Below are 27,737 nucleotides of genomic sequence, written 5' to 3'. Positions count from 1 at the left end.
TGTTTAAGTAAAAGATAATTCAGATTAATTAAAAGATATTGTCAACTTTTAATACAACTGAAACCTTACATTACATTTTTAAAATTAAACAAGTCTTTGAAGAAACATTATACAATAACCAACATAATGAAACAACTAAAAACAGAAATGAATAAAATATTGAATATCTTACTCTGCTGTCAGCACCAATAAAAGATAATCAAAGGATAATTCTGCTCCATTCCTTACACCGTCAACTACCTGTTTCACAGTAAGCTTTGAGCGAACTGATTGCACAAAATTATTCCAGTTTTTCTTGGGTATTAATTCACCACTGTAAAAAACAAAAAGAACAGGGAATCAGAATACACTTAAGTCACATGGTAGCAGCTAGAGTAATGAATGCTGAAGATTTTACTTACACAGTGTCATCTGGATTAAAGTCCGCTGTCCCGTCATTCATCCCATGGTAGAAAACATTGGAGGGTACAACACTGTTGGGAAAAAATATTCATAAGTCAGTCTTCAACACTTATTTTTAAATTTAAGTTTGCCAGAAATCAAAGTTAAGGATAACAAAAAAAAGAAAAAGAAAAAGAAAAAATGCTCCTGAAACTCACCATTTCAGCAATAAATATTTATTTTCATGTGCTAATGAGATCAAATAAGTGTGATTAATATATTATGCTGATAAGGAAAAGAATGTCACTATGAACACTGCCTACATAAAATATAAAACCAGATGGGAGACACTTCAGAAAATGTAATTCCACAGATATTAGTGGTATGACTGATATAACTGACAACTAACAAAAAATATCAGATTAATATTTTTTTATAAATCAATTTAAAATATATAGATCCAGGTTATCAGGATTATCTCTTTGTTAATTTTTTAAGGAAATTGGAAATACCAAGATGAAATTTTAACTCTGCAGTGGAGTGTGCACTGATATGAAACTACCTGGCAGATTAAAACTGTGTGCCAGAACGAGACACGAACTCAGAAAACTTTGCTTTTTGTGGGCAAGCGTTCTACCTTTCTTTCAGGAAAGCTAGTTCTGCAATGTTTGCAGGAGAGCTCCTGTGAAGTCTAGAACATAAGAAACAAGGTACTGGCTGAATTGAAGCTGTGGGGATGGGTCGTGAGTCGTGCTTGGGTAGCTCAGTTGGTAGAGTACTTGCTCATGAAAGGCAAAGGTCCCGAGTTCAAGTTTCAGTCCAGCACACAGATTTAATCTGCCAGAAAGTTTCATATCAGCGCACAATCTGCTGCAGAGTGAAAATTTTATTCTGGAAACATCCCCCAAGCTGTGGCAAAACCATGTCTATGAAGTATCCTTTCTTCCAGGAGTGCTAGTTCTGCAACGGTCACAGGAGAGCTTGCGTGAAGCTTGAAAGATATGAGATGTACTGGTGGAATCAAAGCTGTGGGAATGGCTTGTGAGATGTGCTTGGTAGTTCGTAGAGCACTTGCCTGTGAAAGGCAGGTCCCGAGTTCGAGTCTCAGTCTGGCACAAAGTTTTAATCTGCCATGAAGTTTCAAATTAGAAAAAGTTTATATCATAAAAGACTATCATCTAACAATGAACTTGGTGTAAATCCTAAATATTAAAATCAAATTAACATTAACAGTGTCACAAGAAAACACATAGTAATATCAATGATTAAAATTTTATATGCAGTGCCTCTGAATAGAAAGTTATAAAGATACTACAGTGATATAGTTAGGTATTCAAAAGAATCATATGACAACATTACATCACAAGTGCTAATAGCTCTCACATTCAAAAAGATTAATGCAATTTTATAAGGAGACATGCACAAACTTCATTCTCATTTAATTTCAGGAAATACAGATTTATAAAACATTTCCACAATTTCTGTTTATTGTTTCTTCTTCCTTATGCTTTGATGAAAGGCTCAGCAATCAAAGTTTATCTTTGAAGGATACAGTTTACTGAAATGAAACTGGTATTGCAAACAAATTTTTAACCAACCAAAATACTGAGTGTTTTAAAAGCAACATGTCTAATGGAACATTTTATGAGAGCTGAACTGAGATCTGACAGTTTAACCAGTAACATGAAAATATACCAGTTAATGTATGCAGTGGAGTGTAAATGACAAGCCAGCCCAATAAGATGCATGCCTGGATAATTTAATCTCCAGTTTGATGAAAGATGAATATCTGTATGGAGAGATCCAATGTTATCTGACTGCCACAGCCTGTAATTGATCATCAACTGTGAAAACATTCTATTCAGCAACCCAAATACATTAAGAGGATCAGACTGATATATCCAGGCAACATTACACAGCTAAGACAAAAACTGTCAAAACTTGAGTGGGATACAGTATATAATTGTTATGACAATGATAATGCTTTTAACTTATTTATTAAAACTGTTGCTCACAAATGACCAAAAAGGTGTAAACAGATGGTACAGCACACCAAAAAAGCAGAACAAATGATTCACACATGAACTGCCTAACCTGAGAAACACTGTTGTTGTCCTACATAGAATGGCTAAAACTTTTAACCTAGAATTGAAGCAGAGATACAAAGAAGATAGGAAAAAATACAAAGTACAGGACCAAAGTACAGACAGAAATACACATAGAGCCAATGATGCTTTCATTGAAAATTCTGGCAACAAATGCAAAGCTGCCTGGAAGGTAATAAATACAATAGCAGTTGCTGTAACTACCAAATTTGCATGTGTATTGCTTCATAGTTCGTGCATGAAGTTTGTGCTTGATTCAGCCACTAGAGGCCACCCAGCCTGCTAGTACAACAGCAACAGTATGGGCAGCCTGCCAGCTGCACCCCCTGTTAGAGCTAATGGCTATTATGCCAGAGCACAAGGCTCTGCAGACCACTTTGGTGTTGTCTGTTGTATGTACTTTGTCTTTAATGTGTTTATGCTTTTTCATCTAATAAAGTTACAGTGCTTTTTGGGTTAGAAAACTTTGGCAATGAGTATGGTATTTGACTTCACATGTTCTATTTCAGTGATTGGTTCTTTGAGCTTAATTTGCATGAAGGCAGTGCTTAAATCTCTTCTTGAGCAACAGCAGGCACAGACATTTGCTATTTCCAGTTTAATAGCTACATTGGTACAATTTGCAGCACCATCCACAACATATCCGCTGCCATTCCCTGTGTACAATGATACAACAGAAGACTGGGACACTTATGAAAAATGCCTGTGACAAAGTTTCCTGGCATTTGGGGTAACAGATGTAAACTTGTGCAAGGCTCTTTTTTGTCGTGGATCTCAATTGATGGGTATCAGTTGTTGTGTCAGCTCGCCCCTTACAAGAACCTTCAAGTCTTTCTTTAGATCAGATGTGTGTCTATCACTGTAAATGTACTCACATTATTGCTGCTCGTTTTGAGTTTTACCATTGTCAAAAGCAGTCAAAACAGTCATACAGGGCGTGGGCAGCAGAACTACATGCACTTAGTCATTGTTGTAATTTTATGACAAATGTTCATAAGTAATCATAGGCAGATCATGTGGTTTAAGATGCAGTCCTGTGTTTTGCTCCTGATAGGGAAGCTCAAGAGCAAGATGTACAAAGTGAAAATTCTAGGCTTACCAAAGTATTAAACGTAGTTCAGTCATTTGAAGTATCACATGATGCAGGTAGACAGAAACCTTGTCGAAAGTTTCAGAAATCAGTTCCTCTCACCCCTCCCAGCCTTCAGTCAATTCATAAGGTAATGGAGAAGCTATTGCAGCAGTCCAACAGACATCTCAGTGCCATATAGTAGCTAATCATCATTTGCGACAACAAAAGTCCATGTCATAACAGCAACAGCCTTATGCCCAACTGCCATCATGCCCATCCTGCTTCATTCACACATGACACGAATGGATCACATGCCCCAAGTACTGGGCAACTTGTTACAGGTGCCATAAAAAAGGGACACATTGCTTCTGTGTGTAACTCTCTTCCAAACCAGAGTGAGGACAGTATGGATGTTGATGTGAACAGTATGTCAGTAGTGATGGAGTCTCCAAGCAAGTTATACATTGAAGTGTGTGTGTTTAACAAACTGCTGTGTATATGATGAAACAGTTTTCCCGCCCCCATTTTTCTGGACCTGCCCAGTGATGGTAACTTTAGGGAATCAAGAAAAGCGGAATCAGACCATCCTCAATTCCTTGAGGTTATTTGACCTATTTCTTCCAATGAATGGCCAACACCATTGGAGTTAGTAAACAAACCTACAGGTAAATTACACCTCTGTGCTGATTTTTAAATAATCAGTGAATGTACATTCAATCACTGATATATATCCCTTACTACGCTGTGATGAGCTGTCACCAAAATCTTTTACAAAGATTGACTTAGCAGATGCACATTTACAAGTGCCATCTGATGAGGAATTTAAATGTCCTCTAGTTATAAATACGCCATTTGGGCTTCGTCAATACCAGCATTTGCCTTTTGGTGTGGCAACTGCACCAGCCATTTTTCAACACTTTTTAGAGCAACTTATTGCATAAGTCCCACATTTCACCACATATTTAGATGACATAGCAGTGTCTGATGTCTCTGCAGAACCTTCCTACTCCATTTTCTGTTTTACAGTCTGCAAGGTTAAAGTGCAGTTTGGACAAGACAGTTGTTTCAACCATCTATTATGTTTTTAGGTTTTGAGGTGTTGCATGCTGGCATTAAACCATGGTACCTGCATATGGATGCTATTGCCATGTTGCCACACCCCACAGCCATCAAGGAATTACCACACCCCATGGCCATCAAGGAATTACAGGTATTTCTGGGAAAAATTGTGTACTACCACAAATTCATAGCACACACTGATACTGTGGCACAACCACTCCATGCATTATTATGCAACAATGTTCCTTTCCAATAGTCCCCAGTTTGTGACTGGGCATTCAAGTTGCTGAAATCTAAGCTGCAGTTGGCCCCTTGTTTGGTCACTTCTCAGCCAGTCCAATACCTAGTGTTAGCCACAGATGCTTCTCAGTTTGACCTTGACATTGTATGTGGACAGATAAAAACACCCTATTGTATATGCCTCTAAACTCTTAAATTCAGAGCAACAGCATTATTCTCAGATGGAAAAAGAATGTTTAGCAATCATGTATGCTCTAAAACAATTTCATGTTTTTCTATGTCCAAGTTTCACCTGATCGCAGACTACAAACCACTGCTATCTCTTTTTAATCCTTTGTCATCCTTGCCAGACACAGCTGCACATCACTTACAGGGGTGGATTTTTTCCTGTCACATTACAATTATGAGATATATTTTCTACCTACAGTGCAACATGCAACTGCTAATGCCCTATCACATCTGCTGATTGATCTATATCCACAGTTTGATAAAGAAGAATTGCTTTGTTTCCATTTAGACATGGAAGCTCAGAATGTTTTTGATGGTTTTCCTATTACTAGCACTAAAATTGGAGCCACAGATCCTATTTTACGTAAAGTTGTTTCTTTTGTAAAACACAGTTGGCTGGATAAATCTTCGGGCTGTGCTTCTGACCCTTTAAGAAAGTATTTTTACACTCAAAATCATCTTTCTGTTTAGGATGGAGTTCTGCTGTTAGCTATAGAGGGCACCACTCCTTGGATCGTAGTCCTGTCCACCCTTCGGTCTGAGGTTATGCACTTATTACATGTGAATCACTGGGTTGTCTCTCATGCAAAGGTGTTAGCAGGCATACATGTTTTTTCAGATAGACATTAATGGGGAAATAACATGAGTTGCTGCAACCTGCCCACAGTGTGCCACCCATCAGGTGTCCGCCATACATCTTTGTCACTGTGGCCATCTCCACAGTGGCCTTGGGAATGAATTGATGTACATTTAGTAGGATCTTTTTTGAAATTCTACAGACTTGTTATGATTGATGCATATTCTAAGTTTCTGTATGTGGTGTGTTGTCTATCTATTTCTGTGGCAATAACAATTTCAGCTCTACAAAAATTTTTGCAATTGAAGATCTTCTGTAAATGTTAGTTACATATAATAGCCCCCAGTTCATGTCTCAGGAATTTGAAGGATTTGGAAAAAAGTGGTGTTCACCATGTCATGGCTTCTCTTTACCACCATAACTCAAACAGGGAAGCAGAATGACTAGTACAAACATTTAAGACTCAGATGAAAAAAATACATTTTGGATGTGTCACGTGAAGTGGCTCTTGACCAGTTCCTCGGTTCTTATAGGTGTACCCCTTTTGAGATAAGAGTTCAGCAGAGTTGTTACATTGCCTCCCCCAGGCTCTCCTACATTTGCTTCAACCAATGCCAGGACATCTGCCAACATTGGCGCTGCAACACTTCCAACCTGGTTTGTGTTTTGGTCACCAACCGAAATTGATGTCAACAGTAATTGAGAGCCACCATGGCCATCTCCTCTACATCACCTGCACTTCTGAGGGGAGGCTGTCACAACATATTGACCAGCTATGATCTCAAGTGCACAGCTGTGCCCTCGTGTCCTCCATCTGTCTGGCTGACTCTTACAATGCAGTCGGTGCCCTCAGCTTCTCCTCTACCATTGTTGATGCCTTCACAACTGTCTCCTCTGCAGTGGGTGCCCCCTTCAGCAGTGGTGGGCCAAGGTGGGACACCAGTCCCAGCATTGTCACCACTGACACCTCTGCCATTATCACCTTCATGCAGCCAGTGCTGCCTGTTCAGCAGCCTTGGACATGGAAATTAAAGCCATGTCAGTGACACCTGTCCTACCAATGCTCTCTCACAGGGGTTGGGCACCGCACCTGCCCACACCTGTACCACTTCCAACTCTACACACTGGTGGCAGCACATGACTCAACAACTAAACATGATGACAGAAGAAATGGACATGAGCACAGTGCTCACTTCTTTGCAACGGAAGAGGAGTAACTACCAAATCTTTGTGTTTGCTACTTCACAGTTCACACATGAAGGTTGTTCTTGATTTGGCCATTGGAGATCACCCAGTCTGCTAGTATGATAGCAGTTGCACGCAGCCTACCAGCTGCACTCCCTGTTAAAACTAATGACTATATAGGCAAGACAATGAGGCTCTGCCAGCCACTTGTGTGTTGTCTGTGTATGTACTCTGTCTCTTATGTGTTTATACTTTTTCATGGAATAAAGTTACAGCGTTCTTGGGCTAGAACAGCAGGGAAACATAAAACAGTCAACAAACTCTGAGACCACCAAAAATATTAAATGAATTCTTTATAAACAACACTAGGTGTGAAGTTTCTACTACATCCACACCATATAGTTCAACATATGGAAGCACTTTCCATAAGATACTTCACCTAAATAACTTACATTCTAAATGGAAACAGGTTACGTGTCAACTGTATAAAAAGTGGTCATAAACCTAGGTAACTCTTATAGTGAAGATCTCTATTGCATCTGAAACACCAGCCTGAAATGAACAGTCAACATTCCTGTAGATCCTCTTACCTTTCTGATATCAGTAATACTTTCAAGACTGGAAAATTCACTGAGGTCCTGAAGGCTACTATTGTTATACCAGTTTACAAGAAAGAGGATAAAAGCAAACCTGAAAGATGCTGTCCAATATTCCTCATATCTATTATATGGAATGTAATAGAATATTGTATTAAATTACAACTTGCAACTATTTTGAAGAAAACAATCTGATCCCCTCTTTGCTCTTTGGTTTTACACCAGTTTTATAAATAGTAAATATGCTACAACCTCTTGTTACAGATATTCTTGATGGCATTGAGAACATTTCCTTCACTTTTGTGTTACTACTAGATATGAACAAAGCATGTGACATTGAGTCTCACGATATACTCAAAATAAGCCACAGAGCTATGATATCAAGACTAATGAACCGACAATAATTGGATAATATTTGACTAACAGAATTCATGAAGATAATGTAAATAACTGCCATCAAATACCCAAATGCCCTATCAGTTGTGAGAGGCGTGCTGCAAGGCTCTGTTCTTGGACCCTTCCTTTTACTGGTACACATGAATGAATTGTCTCTTTTCTTGGCTCACAAGTCCAAAAGTATGCTGATGACACTGTATGGCTCTACAATAAGAAGCTTATCCTAAACAATAGCATAACTGAAACTATGTATTTCTCCTGCTCAAACTAAATGGAAAAGTAAATGCGCCTAAGTAAATGAGTCTGACACTGTTAGACTTCTATGAATCCACCTGGATCCCAAACTGACTTGTAACAGACACACTGAACAGTTATGCACCAAACTATCTAGCATGGATGTGTGTGATGTCCTTAGATTAGTTAGGTTTAATTAGTTCTAAGTTCTAGGTGACAGATGACCTCAGAAGTTAAGTCGCATAGTGCTCAGAGCCATCTGAACCATTTGAACCAAACTATCTAGAGTAGCAAATCAAAAACATTAGTTCGCAGACAACAACCACTGCCTTCTTACTACACATTCTTTCAGTCTCATCTGCAATGTAAAACAACAACATACATTTTGTTGCAGAACAGCTATCTATTCCCATGAAACCTAGATGTAGGTTTTAAACATACAGGAATGAAGCTACAAGGGCTATCCACAAAGTACATTACGTTTTGGAATTAAAAATAAATAAAGTATTGGAATTTTTTTTTATTATATACAGATGAAAGCCACACTTCAATACTACTTTTCTACATAGTTGCCATTTAAATTAAGGCACTTACCATAGCGATGGACGTGCTTGGAAATTCCTTCGCCGTAAAATTCGGCCACCTGTGCCTTCAACCTCGTGGTTACCTCTTCTTGAAGCTGTGCATCGTCATCAAAATTCTGCATAGCCAACCACTTCTTCATTGCTGGGAATAAGTGGAAGTCGCTCGGTGCCAGGTCGGGACGAGTGGCATTTGCTGTGTGGGCCCAGGCGTTGTCGTGAATCAGCAAGATCTTCGAGCTCAACTTTCCCCTGCGCTTGTTTTGTATTGCTCTTCTGAGGTTGTGCAGAGTTTGGCAATACCTTTGAGAGTTTATTTTAGTGCCTCTTTCCAGGAAATCCACAAAAATCGTATTTCTACCGGGTTACTGATTAACCACGTGGTTGAAGGCGCCGAATTTTACAACGAAGGAATTTCCAAGCTCGTCCATCGCTATGATAAGTGCCTTAAATTAAATGGCAACTATGTAGAAAAGTAGTATTTAAGTGTGGCTTTCATCTGTATATAATTAAAAAAAATTCCAATACTTTATTTATTTTTAATTCCAAAGCGTAATGTACTTTGTGGATAGCCCTCGTATATAACAAGCTACTGCCATCAGTGACAGACTTGCTTTGTGATAATGAGGAGGAGCTCATTCATAAGCCCTTAGCCTATAAGTGTGTTCTAGTAATAAAGAACCTGAATGTAGATAGTAAATTCCCATGCATTGTTCAAACCCATAAATGTTTAAGTGTACACAAAAGCTTCAAATTTGAATAACACAGAGTGTATATGGTCTTTCTTACAGTTCCAAGTGCACAACATCCACCTGACAGTTATAAGGCAAATTTCTAACAATAAGATGGGATTGTACAATTGTGTATTTCAACATAGGTAGGTTAACAACAAATACATAAATAAATAAATATTTTGGAAATTAGAGTATGATAACCAATGATACTACAGCAATGTACTATTGGTGAAGAGTTCTTGGTACAATTTGGGAATGTGATTGATGTGAAGCTGCATTAAAATTACTGAACTATTAATGTTGTACTGAACACTAAAAATGACAATGAAGCTACAATATGATGACCAGCATAGTGGTGAAACACACTCAACATCAAATAATATAATAAATCATTGTTTAATAAATCTTCAGTAATAGTTTGAAAGATTCATACTCTGAGCATTTTTACTGCTTGATGAGTTAACCCATAAAATCAGATGCGTTTAGGTGGAACATGTTACAGCCTTTGTGATATGCATATGAATTCCTTACTGCAATGCAACTAGCATCCAACTTATAATTATCTGTGAAAATTATTACAAAAAAGCAACTAAGAGCAGATGATTATTAATTACTTAATTATAAGGAAAGAAGTAACAGATTTCACAAATCTATTAATACATGATGATGCAGGATACTAATCACCCTTATGGTGATTATTGTTTTCATATTGTTGTAGTCAGAGAAAATTATGTTTCACGATGAAGTTCGAACCAAGTATCACTTCTCTTGTATATACACTTTTATATATTGAATAACCATCATGCCTTTTGTATCATATTGTGCAACAGCTGTTTGATGATGTTGATAGCTACAGTGAGCAATGTCACTGGTGTTTATGAAACCTAATATTTCATCTCCATACAGTTGCATTATCATTTTGATAGTTGTATGTATAAGAACCAAGAGAGACTTCTCAGCATACCTGGTATTAATTAATTTTTCGCAATTTATTAAGTGTGATACAGCAGGCCAAATCTTATTTGCTACTTTCTATAATACAACACAATCTCTGTTTAGGAAGCAGAACATTTAAAATTTCCTGAAAGGTTAAAACAGCTTATCTGAACAGCACTATAATTCTGATTACTATCTATCATGGACATTTCTCTTGTCATATGAGCTATTAAGACATGCCTCAGAGCCAACCTTGAAGTTTCAATCTGCTGGTACCTTTCCCTTTTCAAGGGGAGTTAGAACAGAATTTTTTTTTTTTCGCATTTTTGGATTTTTATCTCATTATAAAATTTGCAATTTTCTGAATAAAATGACATATATATGACTTATAATCTCACATGCGAAGTATTTTATTTTTTTAAATATAATCTTCACCAGTTGATAATGTAAAAATTTTTATGTGCATTACCCCAATATCTAATTTGTTGTTGCTGTGGTCTTCAGTCCTGAGACTGGTTGATGCAGCTCTCTGTACTACTCTATCCTGTGTAAGCTTCTTCATCTCCCAGTACTTACTGCAACCTACATCCTTCTGAACCTGCTTAGTGTATTCATCTCTTGGTCTCCCTCTATGATTTTTACCCTCCACGCTGCCATCCGATGCTAAATTTGTGATCCCTTGATGTCTCAGAACATGTCCTACCAACCGGTCCCTTCTTCTTGTCAAGTTGTACCACAATCTCGTCATCTCCCCAATTCTATTCAATACCTCATCATTAGTTATGTGATCTACCCATGTAATCTTCAGCATTCTTCTGCAGGACCACATTTCGAAATCTTCTATTCTCTTCTTGTCCAAACTATTTATAATCCATGTTTCCCTTCCATACATGGCTACACTACATACAAATACTTTCAGAAACGACTTCCTGACACTTAAATCTATACTCGATGTTAATAAACGCTTTTCTTGCCATTGGCAGTCTACATTTTATATCCTTTCTAATTCAACCATTATCAGTTATTTTGCTCCCCAAATAGCAAAACTCCTTTACTACTTTAAGTGTCTCATTTCCTAATCTAATTCCCTCAACATCACCTGCCTTAATTCCACTACATTCCATTACCCTCGTTGTGGTTTTGTTGATGTTCACCTTATATCCTTCTTTCAAGACACTGTCCATTCCATTCAACTGCTCTTCCAAGTCCTTTACTGTCTCTGACAGAATTACAATGTCATCGGTGAACCTCAAAGTTTTTATTTCTTCTCCATGGATTTTAATACCTACTCTGAATTTTTCTTTTGTTTCCTTTGCTGCTTGCTCAATATACAGATTGAATAACATTGGGGAGAGGCTACAACCCTGTCTCACTCCCTTCCCAATCACTGCTTCCCTTTCATGCCCCTTGACTCTTATAACTGCCATCTGGTTTCTGTACAAATTGTAAATAGCCTTTCGCTTCCTGTGTTTTACCCCTGCCACCTTTAGAATTTGAAAGAGAGTATTCCAGTCAATATTGTCAAAAGCTTTCTCTAAGTCTACAAATGCTAGAAATGTAGGTTTGCCTTTCCTTAATATTTCTTCCAAGATAAGTCATAAGGTCAGTATTGCCTCACGTGTTCCAACATTTCTATGGAATCCAAATTGATCTTCCCCAAAGTCGGCTTCTACCAGTTTTTCCATTCGTCTGTAAAGAATTCGCATTAGTATATTGCAGCCATGGCTTGTTAAACTGATAGTTCAGTAATTTTCACATCTGTCAACACCTGCTTTCTTTGGGATTGGAATTATTATATTCTTCTTGAAGTCTGAGGGTATTTCACCTGTCTCATACATCTTGCTCACCAGATGGTAGAGTTTTGTCAGGACTGGCTCTCCCAAGGCTGTCAGTAGTTCTAATGGAATGTTGTCTACTCCCGGGGCCTTGTTTCAACTCAGGTCTTTCAGGGCTCTGTCAAACTCTTCACGCAGTATCATATCTCCCATTTCATTTTCATCTATATCTTCTTCCATTTGCATAATATTGTCCTCAAGAACATCGCCCTTTGTATAGACCCTCTATATACTCCTTCCACCTTTCTACTTTCCCTTCTTTGCTTAGAACTGGGTTTCCATCTGAGCTCTTGATATTCATACAAGTAGCTCTCTTTTCTCCAAAGGTCTCTTTAATTTTCCTGTAGGCAGTATCTATCTTACCCCGAGTGAGATAAGCCTCTACATCCTTACATTTGTCCTCTAGCCATCCCCGCTTAGCCATTTTGCACTTCCTATCGATCCCATTTTTGGTATGTTTGTATTCCTTTTTGCCTGCTTCGTTTACTACATTTTTATATTTTCTCCTTTCACCAATTCAGTATTTCTTCTGTTACCCAAGGATTTCTACTAGCCCTCGTCTTTTTACCTACTTGATCCTCTGCTGCCTTCACTACTTCATCCCTCAGAGCTACCCATTCTTCTTCTACTGTATTTCTTTCCCCCATTCCTGACAATTGTTCTCTTATGCTCTCCCCGAAACTCTGTACAACCTCTGGTTTAGTCAGTTTATCCAGGTCCCATCTCCTTAAATTCCCACTTTTTTGCAGTTTCTTCAGTTTTAATCTACAGTTCGTAACCAACAGATTGTGGTCAGAGTCCACATCTGTCCCTGGAAATGTCTTACAATTTAAAACCTGGTTCCTAAATATCTGTCTTACCATTATATAATCTATCTGATACCTTCTAGTATCTCCAAGATTCTTCCATGTATACAACCTTCTTTTATGATTCTTGAACCAAGTGTTAGCTATGATTAAGTTATGCTCTGTGCAAAATTCTACCAGACGGCTTCCTCTTTCATTTCTTAGCCCCAATCCATATTAACCTACTATGTTTCCTTCTCTCCCTTTTTCTACTCTCAAATTCCAGTCATCCATGACTATTAAATTTTCGTCTCCCTTCACTAACTGAATAATTTCTTTTATCTCCTCATACATTTCATCAATTTCTTCATCATCTGCAGAGCTAGTTGGCATAAAAATTTGTACTACTGTAGTAGGCATGGGCATCGTGTCTATCTTGGCCACAATAATGTGTTCACTATGCTGTCTGTAGTAGCTTACCTGCACTCCTATTTTTTTTATTCATTATTAGACCAACTCCTGCATTACCCCTATTTGTTTTGTGTTTATAACCCTGTATTCACCTGACCAAAAGTCTTGTTCCTCCTGCCACTGAACTTCACTAATTCCCACTATATCTAACTGTAACCTATCCATTTCCCTTTTTAAATTTTCTAACCTACCTGCCCGATTAAGGGATTTGACATTCCACGCTCCGATCTGTAGAACGCCAGTTTTCTTTCTCCTGATAATGACATCTTATTGAGTAGTCCCCACCCAGAGATCCGAATGGGGGACTATTCTACCTCCGGAATATTTTACCCAAGAGGACACCATCATCATTTAACCATACAGTAAAGCTGCATGCACTCAGGAAAAATCACAGCTGTAGTTTCCCCTTGCTTTCAGCCGTTCACAGTACCAGCACAGCAAGGCTGTTTTGGTTAGTGTTACAAGACCAGATCAGTAAATATCCAGACTGTTGCCCCTGCAACTACTGAAAAGGTTGCTGCCCCTCTTCAGGAACCACACATTTGTCTGGCCTCTCAACAGATACCCCTCCATTGTGGTTGCACCTACAGTATGACCATCTGTATCGCTGAGACATGCAAGCCTCCCCACCAATAGCAAGGTCCATGGTTCATGGTAATTTTTTATACAGAAGGCTGTGGATTGCTGTGGTTTCTAAAGGTTGTGTCCAGAAGAGGATGGGCACCAGGTTGAGGAAGTTGAAACAAAGTTTGAGAGACAAGAACTTTCTGATGGTAAAACCATGAGAGGCAGGCTGACAGACAAAATGATTGATGAACTACAGCAGAATTATGGGATGGCGATTAGAAATAATACTGAGGATTTGTTGAAAATGAAGCGGGCAGTATGGGCTACCTTCTTCCACAGACTGTCAACTGATGAAAAACCAGTACACCTCCTTTTCCCACCTGGACTTAATTCATGGTGCAATTAATGCAATGCCCAGTACTCAAACAGTTCATACAGCCATAACCATTCCATCCCAGCAGCAGTCATGGATATCATAAAACCTATTTACAGAGACCTGGCAAGTCATGAATTACTAAAGAAGTGTCTGCGTGGTCAGACTCAAAATCCCAATGAGTCGTTCAATAATCTTATATAGACTCGCTTACCAGAAAATGTTTTTGTTGGAATGACGACACTAAAGTGAGGGGTCAGTGATGCTGTTATTGCTTTGCTGTTATTGGAAGGGTGAAAGTGCTACAGCATACAGAAATTAATTTTGGAGCAAACTGCATCAGAGAACTTTAATGGATGGACAAGGTTTGCATTGATAAAGTAGAGTATGCAGCACAGTTGGCAACTAAGGACTCCAGAAAGAAGAAAAGAAGAAAAAACTTGGAAAAAGATCAAGAGTATTATATACAGTATGGTGCAGGGTGCTTCTGAATGATTAAAAACAAAAAATTAAGCATATATTAAGTGAGTTACAGTCTTTTGAAATTTTAGAAGCCATTTCTGAAAATTTACATTTTCTGTTGCATTTTTCCCTAAATCTCAGAAATCACTTTGAATAGAGTATTGAAATTTTCAAGGAATAATAACATACATATGCTGAGTCTAATGAACTCAAAGAAGAACATAATGTTATGTATAATTAAAATTATTTTGGATAATGTACAAAAAAAAGTACACAAAATTTTAACCATGTAATTAAAAAATTTTATTTCCGAAAGCAGTGGTTGAAATGCAATTATTGTAGTTCAATAGACTAGGAACATACAGTTTAATGTCCTGTAAAAGTTTCATGTCAATGGCTACAGTGGTTCCTGAAATACAGGGAAGCCAAGTCACTAAATTTAACATTGTTGGGATAGTGCATTCCAGCTCCCCTTAAACTCTATAGAGGATCTTGTGTATACCTCGCTGGAGTAGGATTCATGGAAGAAAGTGTGAGGTCTACTTAAACTTGAAGTCATTTGTTCTCCAGAGTTGCAGGCCCACAAATTCATATGTATGTTTGTGGTGATCTTTTAACTTTCTGAATAATATCCACGAACTTTGAATAATCTCGGTTTATTATTCTTCTGTACAGAAACAACAACATGAGATAAGAACACCGAACTATCTTGTTGCCTCAGTGACTCATTGCTGCAATCTTCATCCTTGGCAAATGCAATTCATCACCATCTTGGACACATACCTACATCTGTCATCTGCTAAAGTGTCTGCCAAGACTAACCATAACAACTTCCCATACAAGTGAAGCTACAGCCAAGAAGCTGTGTCTACTGACTTCATTCTACTGGCTGATGAGGCCATTCCCATGGTGTCAGAGAAGCTCTACATCAGAATTATGATACGTCCGATGATTCAAATTAAGTACCGTGTAAATTTAAGTTCACTGATGAATAATAATAAAGATAATTCAATGCATCCAAATGACACTGAGATTTCTGATTACCTGCTCTGGTCACATGCAAATTGTGATTATAATGTTTTGTCTGAATCACGATCACAGAATTGGAAGGGCCAAAAGCATACAAAAGTAAAAATCACTAGAAAAACCTTAAAATAAAAATCAAACAGATTGCTACTGTCTTGTAAATCATACATATCTGAGGATTACCAAACTATAAATGGATTTCATCCTGGTAAAGTATTGTGAAAGTTATTCATATGTCTTTGTTGACACTTTGACACAAATTAAATCATCATCTTTCAAGCATAACTGGTTGTCAGAAGCAAGCTATTTTGGCCTCTGGCTTTGATTAAAATGAATCCACTGTTCCAAGAAACTTTTCTAAATAAGTATCAAAAATAAGATGAACAATGTTCTCTTGGCAGTGTTTGCTGATGGAAGTCACCCTCCACAAAACCTGTCATGTCACTGCGAATAAGAGGTAGTTCAACTTCCAATACATGTTAGTAAAGCTGGGGATAATGTCTCAAAGACAAACCAAATATGAAAATTTGAAATGCACAAAGTAACCTTATAAGGTAGATAAGAGTAAAATGACTGATATGCTAAGGGATGGATAATTTCAAGCAGTGTCATGTAGCAGCCAAAATTGTCTGTTATGTTACATCAGAACTCATTTTTATTGCATAATATGTAAGTTATGATGAAAAAAATCAGTTTTTATCTGAACCAATCAACCTGGAGCAGATCAAAATGTCACAGCCAATCTTGGACTTATGAAAGGCATAGTGAGTTGAGCAGAATTATATCACACATGTATAGCAGAATATAGCATAGCCACAGCATAAGTTTGCCTTCTGAATTAATGTTTCACACTGCATTAAAGTGTACACTTTGGAACAGAAAGTATCTGGGTTTGATTCTCATTCATCAAAGATGTGTCAAAGATCTACTCTCCTTCTCCTGATCCCTGCAATGGAAACACTTCTTTGCCTCCAAGTGCACCATCTAAAGCCAACATAATCCCAACATAGAACCCAGTTCATACCACCATCCAACCATGATCTTCATCCCCCCCCCCCCCCCATCCTCCTCCCATCTAACCACCCACTGGTCACCTTCCAGGACTTCCTTACTTCCAACATGGCCTCACCAGGTCCCTTTCCCAGTCCCTTCCTCAGAATAGCAGCCTTTCAGCAGAAGAAAGAATAGACATACAAAATTTCAAAACTAATCCTGAGCTAATCATCCTATCTGCAGACAAATGTTTCACCACTGTTGTTATCAGTTACAAAACTGGCAGAAGGCCTCTGCCAGTTACCCGACAACTCCACCTACACACTCTGGCAGAATGATCCTATCCCAGAAGTCCAACATAACCTCCAATCCCTGCTTAAAACATTACACCCTTCTCAGAACCTCACCCCTGTGAAAATCCACACACTCCCCCTCTACATGCTCTCCAAAATCTACAAACCCAACAATCCTGGACCCCTTATTTGGCCCTCATTGACCAACACCTCCAACCAACTGCCCATAGTCTAGCCTTCAACATCAAAGATACCAACCACTTCCTTCACTGACTCTCCTTCATAGCCACCCATTTACCTCCTGGATCCCTACTCATCACTGTTGATGCCACCTTCCTATACACAAAGATCCCTCATGCCCTTGGACTTATCGCTATTGAACACTACCTTCCCCACCGCCCTTCGGACTCCAAACCCATTACCTCATTCCACACACAGGTTATTAACTTTATCCTAACTCACACCTACTTCCATTTTAAAGGGAAGGTATATAAACAAATCCATAACATAACCATGGGCACCCGCATGGCACTTCCTAGCCTCCCAAAATGCCAAAACCTTAATGTGGTTCACATTCATTGCTGATATCTTCACGATCTGCACTCCAGGCCACAACACCCACCTTCACTCCTTCACAACCTGAACACCTCCTCTCCCACCCATTTCATGTGGTCCTTCTCATCTGGGCATGCCACCTCCCTGGACATTGACCTCCTCCAGCCTGATGGCTCCATCTGCAACTTTGTCCACATTAAACCCATCAACCACCAACAATATCTGCATTTTGATAGCTATGATATCTTTCACACCAAAAAACCACTCCCATACAACTTGGTCACCAGTGGACGGCATATCTACAGTGATAATAACACTCCCTGACCCAGTATGCTGAGGGCCTCACCAAGGTCTTCACAGACTGGTGCTATACCCCATACCTAGCCCACAAAAAGATCTCCTGTGCCATTTCCCCTCACACACCCAATCCTCCCATCACCCCCAAGAACCAGCCACAAAGGAGTGCCTCCTCATCACCCAATACCAACCTAGACTGGAACAACTACAATAATAATAATATTTATTCAACATTGAATAATCAAATACAATCCCTAGAAATAATACAGTTTCAGGACATCATACAAATTATTCTTCTGACTACGTCAGTTTATAAATTACAAACTAAAAATTCGTTTGTATTAATAAATTTTACATTTTGATGGATTTTACTTTTGGTAGTATACAATCACAATATTACAAATATTGTTTTTATCAACATTATATTAGGTGTAGGTTACTTAAAACTATGAGCTTGACATACTTATGAAGCACTTTTCATACAGATATAATACTCGTCTAGGGAATAAAATGGGTTTTCAATTAGAATTCTTTTTAGCTGATCTTTTAATTTGTTAATAGGAAGGGTTGTGAGACTTTTTGGTAGGAAATTGGCTAGCTTCAGCCCAGCATGAAGTGCATTTTTTTCATAAAAAAAAGCTGTTCTGTGGCTATTTACATGGTATCTGAACTTTTTCCTTGTATCGTACTGGTGCAGGTCACAGTTGAAATTTGGATTTATTGTTTTCACAAGGAATATAACTTTCAATATGTGTACACCTATAATGGTAAGCACACCTAATTTTGGGAACAGATTCCGACATGATTCTCGAGGTTTGGCACCACAAATAATTCTGATAACTTTTTTCTGTAGTATTAATAATGTGCTTAGGTTGGCTTGAGTTGTTGCACCCCATATTTCTACAGCATAGTTTAAGTTTGATGAGAATAGGGCATGATAAGCAGCTTTTAGTACACGCATGTCCTTACAATATTTGCTAATCATATTTATAGCAAACACATTCTTTGACAGCTTATATGCTATGGAATCAATATGCATGTCCCATATGAGGCTGTCCTGGATTGTAATTCCCAAGAACTTTGTCCATTTTTCCTTTTTTACAATGTCATTTCCTATGGATAATTTCATGTCAAATTCTATTCGTTTCCTTCTGTAAAATTCCATCATGGCAGTCTTTGAAGTACTTATATTTAGATGCCTTTCATTAAAATACTTGACTATTTCATTAGTTACACTGTTGCACAGTACCTCCAGACTCTCATAGTCTTTGTGTTTACACACTATTGATGTGTCATCTGCATACAATATTTTTGTGCAGTTAGGAGAACAATACTGTATATCATTAACATAAATCAAGAAAAGAAGGGTCCCCAGACAGAACCTTGAGGCATTCCATATTTGATATCAGTAATTTTAGATTTAGTTTGTTTTAAGCAAGACAAATTGTTTTCTATTGCTCATATACGATTTTATTAGCTCATAGCCAGTTCCTCTGATACCCAGGTTCCACAGCTTGTCAAGTAATATGGTGATGTTGACACAATCAAAAGCTTTTTCTAGACCAAGGAACACTCCAGTTACATACTCCTTGTTCTCTATGGCCATTATTATTTTGTCTATTAATTGTGCTGCTGCTACTGATGTTGACTTGTTTTTCGTAAAGCCATTCTGATTTTCAAATACTAAATTGTGTTGACTCAGGAATGTCATTAGTCTAGTATACCTTAGAAAATGCAGGTAAGATTCTTTGCCAGGGCTTTGATTATCTGTCATCAAGCCTTGATATGAAGGACATCCTACCCCAGACCCTTCTCACCCCTCCTGAAATGGTTCCATTACCCACCCAACCTCACAACATCCTAGTCCTCCCCTATGCCACCCCCAATCTGAGCCCCTTGCCACAAGGATCATATCCCTGTGGAAGACCCAGGTGCAAGACATGCCCAATCCATCCACCCAGCACTTCCTATTCCATTCCTGTCACAGGATTATCCTACCCCATCATAGGTTGGGCCACTTGTCAAAGCAGCCGTCATATGCCAGCTCTGCTGTAATCATTGCAGAGCTTTATATTAGTATGACTTCCAACCAGCTGTCCACCAGAATGAACGGCCACCACCAAACTGTCACCAACACCAAAGTAGACCAGCCTGTGGCACAACATGCAGCTTAACATAACATGCCTTATTTCAATGGTTGTTTCACTATATGAGCTATCTGAATCCTTCCCTCCACCACCAGCTGTTCTGAAATGTGCAAGTGGGAGGTATCCTTACAACACATTCTCTACTCATGAAATTATCCTGGCCTCAACCTATGGAAACATACTGTTCCCACACCCTCCACCTATCGGTTTCCATCAACTCTGTCCTATTACCTCCTCCCTGTTCTCGTCTCTTTGGGTGCTGCCAGCTGCCAACTCAACCGCTCATCTTTCCCCACTCTTCTCCTTGTTCACTCCATTTTCATCATCTCCCTGCCCCACAGCCTCCCAAGGTAGTGCCTGTTGGCAGCCATTGTCCCTGCACACTCCGTCAGACAGTGTTCTTCTCTCCCTTCCCCTTCCCTGTCCCCTCCATATTGCTGCTTCCATTCCAACTGGTAGTTGCATTTTGGTTTGAGCTGCCTCAGTTGGAGGTCATGTGTGCATGAGGTGTGCTTGCTTCTGCGAATGAATGGTGTGTGTTTCTCTTTCTTTTGCTGATAATGGATATGGAAAAAAGCTAATATGCAACTGCCTTTTATTGTGCCTGTGTGCAACTTAATGTGTCGTCTTTGCAGGAAGAAGCAACCTATCTTTTCCTTACATTGTTGCCATTCCAACCTGGAGTTTCCACTGTTTAAGGTAAAGATTTTGCTAGAAATATACTTCATGTAATTTCTGCTGCAGAATAAAATCATATGGACAGAAATTCTGCAGGCATAGTATTTGCAGTGCACTTGCTTTTCTTATTCAAGTGGCTCTGTAAAGTTCTCCCATATGGGAGACTCTGAGTCGCAGATAGGCACAACAAACAGACTGTTCCAAATAAAGCTTTTGGCTTGTAAGGCCTTCATCAAAAAGTAGACAACAAAAACACACACACACACACACACACACACACACACACACACACACACACACACACACACAAACAAGTTGCATATTTGTGTGTGTGTGTTTTTGTCATCTACTTTTTGATGAAGGCCTTACAGGCCGAAAGCTTTATTTGGAACAGTCTGTTTGTTGTGCCTATCTGTGACTCAGCATCTCCACCATATGATGAGTAGCAACTTCCCATTTCATAATATTGATACATTCCATCCTGGATTTTCCGTTGTTCAATCTCCCAATGACAGTTTGAAATAACAAGTGCAAATAAAACATATTAGTTTCATTCACAGCAGTCTTTCATTTACCTTTCGTTTTTAATTTCCAGTCACCTTTCAGTATGAAAGTTTGCATCTTCATCTCATTTGCCATGAAAACAGTGTCCAGTTATTATAACTTACACCATATATTTTGATGGTTTCTCTCTCTCTCTCTCTCTCTCTCTCTCTCTCTCTCTCTCTTCTCTCTCTCCCTCTCTTCTCTGAGACACACTGTAAATAAGAAGAGCATTAAGTTTTTCTTCTTTCATTTATTTAAACTTATATCACTTCTGATTATAAGTATTGGTGTAGCACTGTCAGGAATATCACATTAGTTCAAGCATGAAACTTCTTGCTGTTTGAAGCTAAGATTAACTTTTTACTGTTCATTACTGTCACCCTACAAAAATGAATCATCTTTATGGAAATCAAACAATGGAAAATCCTGGATGGAATGTAACAATATCATGAAAAGAAAAGTTGTCACTCACCATATAGCAGAGATGCTGAGTTGCAGATAGGCACAGTCTTTTTGTTGTGCCTATCTACGACTCAGCATCTCCACTATATGGTGAGTGGCAACTTTCCTTTTCATAAAATCATCTTTGTGGATTACTTGTGCCTTTCCATTTGTGTTTTACCTTTAATTACACACCTCTTGCTTATATTTTTGGATTCCATTAATATAATTGTCTGTTTCCAGTTAAAATGCATGTTTGGTTCTGTTTCTTCATACACACATAAGTGCTCCATATAGTAGTAGTTCTGTACACCTGAAGCAGGTTTTGGATGTTCTCATGAATACATCAGCTAAGGAGACATTTATAATCACCTCCCAAATTTTGACAGAATGGAAGTTGAACATATCACCAAAATCAATGGAAATGTACCAACATTTCAGAATACTGCCAAAGATGCTATAGTACAAGGAAAAACAAATTACAATGTTAGTGAGCTGCAGATGAACGAGATAGCAAAAACCAAAGAAATGGGGTTATAGCTGGTATTAGTATTACTTGTCCAGTTCCTTTCACTAACAGTAAAAGACAAAGAAATGGGGTTATACCTGATATTAGTATTACTTGTCCAGTTCCTTTCACTAACAGTAAAAGATAAACTCTAAAATTGGTAAACTGATCTTGAGTTGTTCTATGTCTCGCACAGAATGAAGAATGGATTAGAAATGCCAAATATTGTAATATGATTTTTGACATGTGTCTGACTGGTTTATCCTAAAACTAAATATTTATAACCAGTGAACAAGTACAGTTATTTAAGCATGAAATCAGTAGTCAGTTAAGACTTTATATACTGACTGAAACAAAAGACAGACATTTCTATGAGGCACAGGGACCAAATCAAGCATTTTAAAGATGTCTACATTTTCTCTTAACCAAGTAATGTTAATCAAATGTTGCTGTATATAGCCTCACCTCACAATTGAGTTGTGTTTTTTTCCAATACCCAGCTCTGTAAGACAATGCAAACAATTTTCTGTTGGATCTCCAGCCCCCAAGGGAAAGAAGACCTGCAATTGTATAAACCACAAAATAATATTTTTTATTGTCTCCTGATACAAAAAAATAAATAAAATACCTTTCTAGAAAGACATTAAATTGTTTGATTTCAATTTTTCTGTTGTATTATTTTCACACCAATATACCATTAGACACTAACCGAATTTTATGCTACCATCTCTGTACGTCTCCCCAGCAAAATACTAGAGATAAAAATTTCTTTCTATATTTAAAATTATTGAATTATCTTCTTTCAAGCAAAGTACTGTCATGAATACTGGATCATGTAAGAGAAAGGCGTAAGCTATGGTGAAATAAATACAAGCTATACTGGCTAAATCCAAAGATCCCCCCCCAATAAGCTGAGATACACTAATGCTCACGAAAACCGTAGTAAACAAACCACAGTACAATATGAACCTCACTGGAAACTCAAAGCAAGAAACAAAAAGGGTATGTGTGAGAGACCATAAAAGTCCATGTTTCAAAGTGCATTACTAATAAAATGATGGTCTGCTGTGATGGTCTAAATTGCCAATTGGTTCACTCAGAGCTACAAATCTCAAATGATAACCTTATGTCATAGCATTTCTGAAGCTGTTTGCCAAGAGAACAGTGCTCATAAGACGTTACAAACAGCTGTCCAGCCACTTCAGGGTGTACACACAGACGAGAAAAAAATTCCCAGATTTCCCAGTTAAAATACTTTTTCCTCAGGTTAAAGTACATTTTTTCCCATGTTAAGTGACAATATTATTTCCCTCAGACCTGTGATACTTATCAGTCCTCTGAATGGTAAAGCTTTTAAACTCCAGCATAGAACTTTATGGCATCTTAGGGGTGCAAAAATGTTTTGGGAAGATCTTTGATGCATGGCAACATTTGCACTGCATATTTTCATATTATGAAAGTATAAATACAAATTTCACCCAATACAGCATGGTAGCTTCCAACATACTGAAACTGAGATTACTATGTGTTTTTGTGAGCCAGTAATAGCTCATGCCATTTGATCTCACAGCCAATGACAGCAGATATTCAGAGTATAGGGCCCTTAGGGCATTGTATAAGGCATTTAAACTTAGGTTAAATGGAAATGGCCTTAGATCAAGCTTAACCCGGAAATTTGCATTGTCTAAACATTAATCCTAGATCATATAGCCATGAAGTAGGACTGTATTTGACTGGCCATAATTCACAGTTCAAAGTCAGGTTCAGCTCTAATATTCAGTTTATAGTATAGTGGCACTATGAGTCATTGATTTTGTTTTTAGCACAAACCAACTGGAATAACACAAAAAGTTTTATTAACACAGAAAGTAGCAAGTAAATATGTGACTATGCCATTCCCACACAACTGATGCTCAAAATACTTCTTTTTTTCAGCCTGGAAAGTTAGGTTAAGGAACTTACTGACTACCATGTGTCCTTAATGATCAATCTCATAATAGCTCTTGGGAGATGATTCATTATTTATGTGATTAGTTCAAAGGTATTTTATAGGCACTTTGCAGCAGAGTAAGAAAGGAAAATTAAAATATTTGCAGTGAACAGTTAAGTATGGGAATTTTGACAGCAGCTAATAACAGTTCAACCTCACTTGTGTATTTTCTCTTTCATCTCGGATAGCAGTAACTATGCAATTTGTATTAAATTTTTAACTACTGCACACGTCCTTAAACTGTTATGACAATTCCATGTGTGTTGGTAAGTAGAACATAAGCAAGTATTTTGAAATAAAGTAACTCCATAACTCTGCTTTATTAATTTTGAAGGCTCAGAGGTTGCTTTGTAGTCTGCAGTGCAGAAGGTCCAGAAGGTCACATGCTCGAATCCATCTCAACTCTTGAATTTTTTTCTATTTGCTACTATTTCCTCTACTTTATTGGTCATAAAGATAATTATAGTAACATTACCATATGATTCCATACCATTTAAACCATAAAATATTCTCTGTTTTCCAAGCATTCTGGACCACTGTTGGGCAAAATTCTGTGTGCAACAACCCTACATGATGTGAATTACATTGTTACCTTTCATTTACTTAACAAATATTGTGTGCACAGAGGATGATGATGACAACCCAACAAGCTTGTCACACATTCTGTGAAAGCATGAAACCGCTCTTGGAGTTAAATAACAAATCATTTAAGCTGAGGTTTCTTTTGGAGAAAAATGCTGTAAAGCAGTTGCAACTAAGGCTCAGGAGAAAAGTATTATAGACCAGTTGCAAATAAGGCTCAGACACTATCTTATGAAAACAAAGAAAAGTAGCCAAACACTGACTGCAATGTGCATGTTGGTGTTAACCTTAAGATTTTATGCCAGAGGAACCTTTCAAATAGTGGTTGGTGATCTGTTTAAAGCAGACATAGCAACAGCTTGGAGAGAATTAAAGTCAACAGCAGCTTCTCTCCATGCCTATACCTTGTTGGCTACAGTGTCTTTATCAGTGTTTTTGCACTCAGTTATACCTTTATTTTGGTCCATCAAAGTTTCCAGCACCAAACCTTTCTCGTATTAAGGGAAGTCTGATGATTGCTTCTTTTTCTGTTTACTTGCTCCCATGGTTACAGCATGACACCTTCGATAATAAATACGGTGTATCTATGATGTACAATAAATATCTGCAGTTGAAATGCAATAATCATGTCGATAGCTGATTTTAGCTATATTGCCAAGCATGCTACACGCTACCTAAGATCAAATCTGAACCAGCTTTGGTGGATCCAAGATCAGCATTATACAATGGAGCTGAGTCCTGAACGTAGTTCAGTTTCTGATCTAATGTCAAATTTGATCTCCAGTCAACAATGTTTATAAAATCGGCCCTTTATGTACTAGGTCACACATTTTTACTCGGCCCTCTCTGTGATTGACGGAAGACAGCTGTGTTCATGCCACTCCAGAAAGTTTATGCTCATTGCCACCCTTCACTACATACCAGTATTGTGTGCCACAACAATAAGCAGCCATTGTGAATATCATGTTGAGCCCTGTGCATTGCTGTGTGTAGTAATTGTTAATGTCATTTATAAAAAAGAGTGATGAGGCTGCACCTGGTCCTTCTCACCATAAACTTCCATGTCACTTCTGTGACACACTAATCCATTACATATTTGTTTCTTTTATATGCTATAAGCTTGCTGCTTTGGGAAAAGAAGGTGGGTGCTTGTCTCGGCAGCCAATGCACTACAAGCTGATCACAAGGTCCACTCCCAGTATCCTCCACTCAAAGGCCAAGTAAAAGTGTGTGATCAACCAATAGTGATATCACTGATAACCAGCACAAACACACGATTAGAAAAAGTTAATGGTGTAAATTAATATACATGCAGTATAGCTACAACAAAATCTAAGCTTTCACTTATAATACCGGTCATAAATAATTTTTTTGCTGTTTTTTCCAAGGGTGTGGTTGGGCAAGATCCTTCGAGCACAGCTTAAATTGCAGCAGCTGAATAATTCTGACAAGCAGGATTAAAATTTTAGCATTGTGCACTGAATATTTTGTGAGTTATTTGGCTGAGTACATGTTACATCAAGCACTTCAACATTTCCATAGAAAAGCCAATTACATGTGAAATTGCTCAAGAACTCATGTGGCACTTTTTTTTAAGGTTAATTAACTTTTTGCCATTATTGAATAATTTCTAATCTACAAAACAACTAACAATTTAGCAGCTGATCATGTCTGGAAGTTCACTGATTAGCAGCTAACATACAATCGTTAGCTCATACATAATACAGCACAGCTTTGAACTATACTATGAACTATTTAGAATGACGTTTCACAGACACCACTAGAACATGTTTCATTCAGTGCCAAGAAGTGAAGAGATTTCTGCCATATATTTTATCACCTTCACAAAACAATGATACAAGGTATGTGGTGATGTTTCAATGTATATTGAAACATTTGTTTTTAACAGTATATGTTAAATCACATTAATTTTTAATTATTCCTGCAGTGTTGCAATTTTTGAAAATATTTCAGAGCACAAGCTTGAACTGGTGGAGGATAAAGTAGGAATTCGGGGATATCCTCTTCAAAGAAACCATCGTGAGAGTTGCTTAAAGCAGTTTACAGAAAACACAGAATATCTGGCCAGAGTACCACTGAACACACTAAGCTCATGCAGTCTTGCTTGCAGTAGTCACTTAAATGTAATGAGTGTGAAGAGTGCTAGCAGTGTTCAATTTGGCAAAAAATAAAATGATAACAGGGATCATTCACTGGGTATGGAACTGAAGACTTGACCATAATATGTGATTGTAGGGGGATCAAATAGTTCTAGGATGGAAATAAAACTGCGCTGATGATGTATCAAATTCAGTTTGACTGTAAACAAGAATAACGACATACAACATTAAGTAAGTGCAAGAGATGCTGGCACAAAGTTGTTGACTGTCTCTGGCACTGTTATTGCAGAAACTGGGAATTAGCAATACATTTTAATGCTATGGTTTACAAAGATTTGGGTAAGCTGATGAAGTGTCCTGAATTTGTAGAATGCTAGATGTTTTATTTAAATGTCTGTGATCCGATTATGGTCAGAGGACATAGTACTTAATGGTAGCGGTTCAGTTCACAGTAGTATTTATTGCACAAAAGACATCATTAGAAATATATGTGAGGTTCACACATGTACATCTTGCAGACATCTCTTGAAGCAGCTTGGAGTATTATTACAGCCTCACAGTACATTTATTCATTCACAAAATAGTTCTGTTGAGATGTTCCACAACATAATGTTTATTGAGAATATGATCTATGGAACATGTAACTAACTTATTAATTAACTAAATAGGTCAGCCAACCACAATCTTATCAGTGTGCTGGTGTTTGCATTCATATTTTAACAGATGCCTAAATGTGTGTGACAT

At 37.9% G+C, this 27,737-nt stretch overlaps 1 protein-coding gene across 1 annotated transcript in view; it reads right to left on the bottom strand.

Moving 5' to 3' along the window:
• Positions 1-27,737, bottom strand: part of LOC124788538 — a 266,831-nt gene that overhangs the window by 116,044 nt on the left and 123,050 nt on the right. Inside the window, exons 3-5 of the mRNA XM_047255808.1 lie at positions 22,767-22,861; positions 402-473; positions 173-313 (exon numbers count right to left, since the gene is read on the bottom strand). Of these exons, the coding sequence (XP_047111764.1) occupies positions 173-313; positions 402-473; positions 22,767-22,861 (308 nt within the window). The remainder of the gene's footprint in view (positions 1-172; positions 314-401; positions 474-22,766; positions 22,862-27,737) is intronic.

The sequence above is a fragment of the Schistocerca piceifrons genome, chromosome 3 (assembly GCF_021461385.2).
Source record: "Schistocerca piceifrons isolate TAMUIC-IGC-003096 chromosome 3, iqSchPice1.1, whole genome shotgun sequence".
Classification (NCBI taxonomy): Eukaryota; Metazoa; Arthropoda; class Insecta; order Orthoptera; family Acrididae; genus Schistocerca; species Schistocerca piceifrons.
This window is presented reverse-complemented; position numbering and strand designations above follow the sequence as displayed.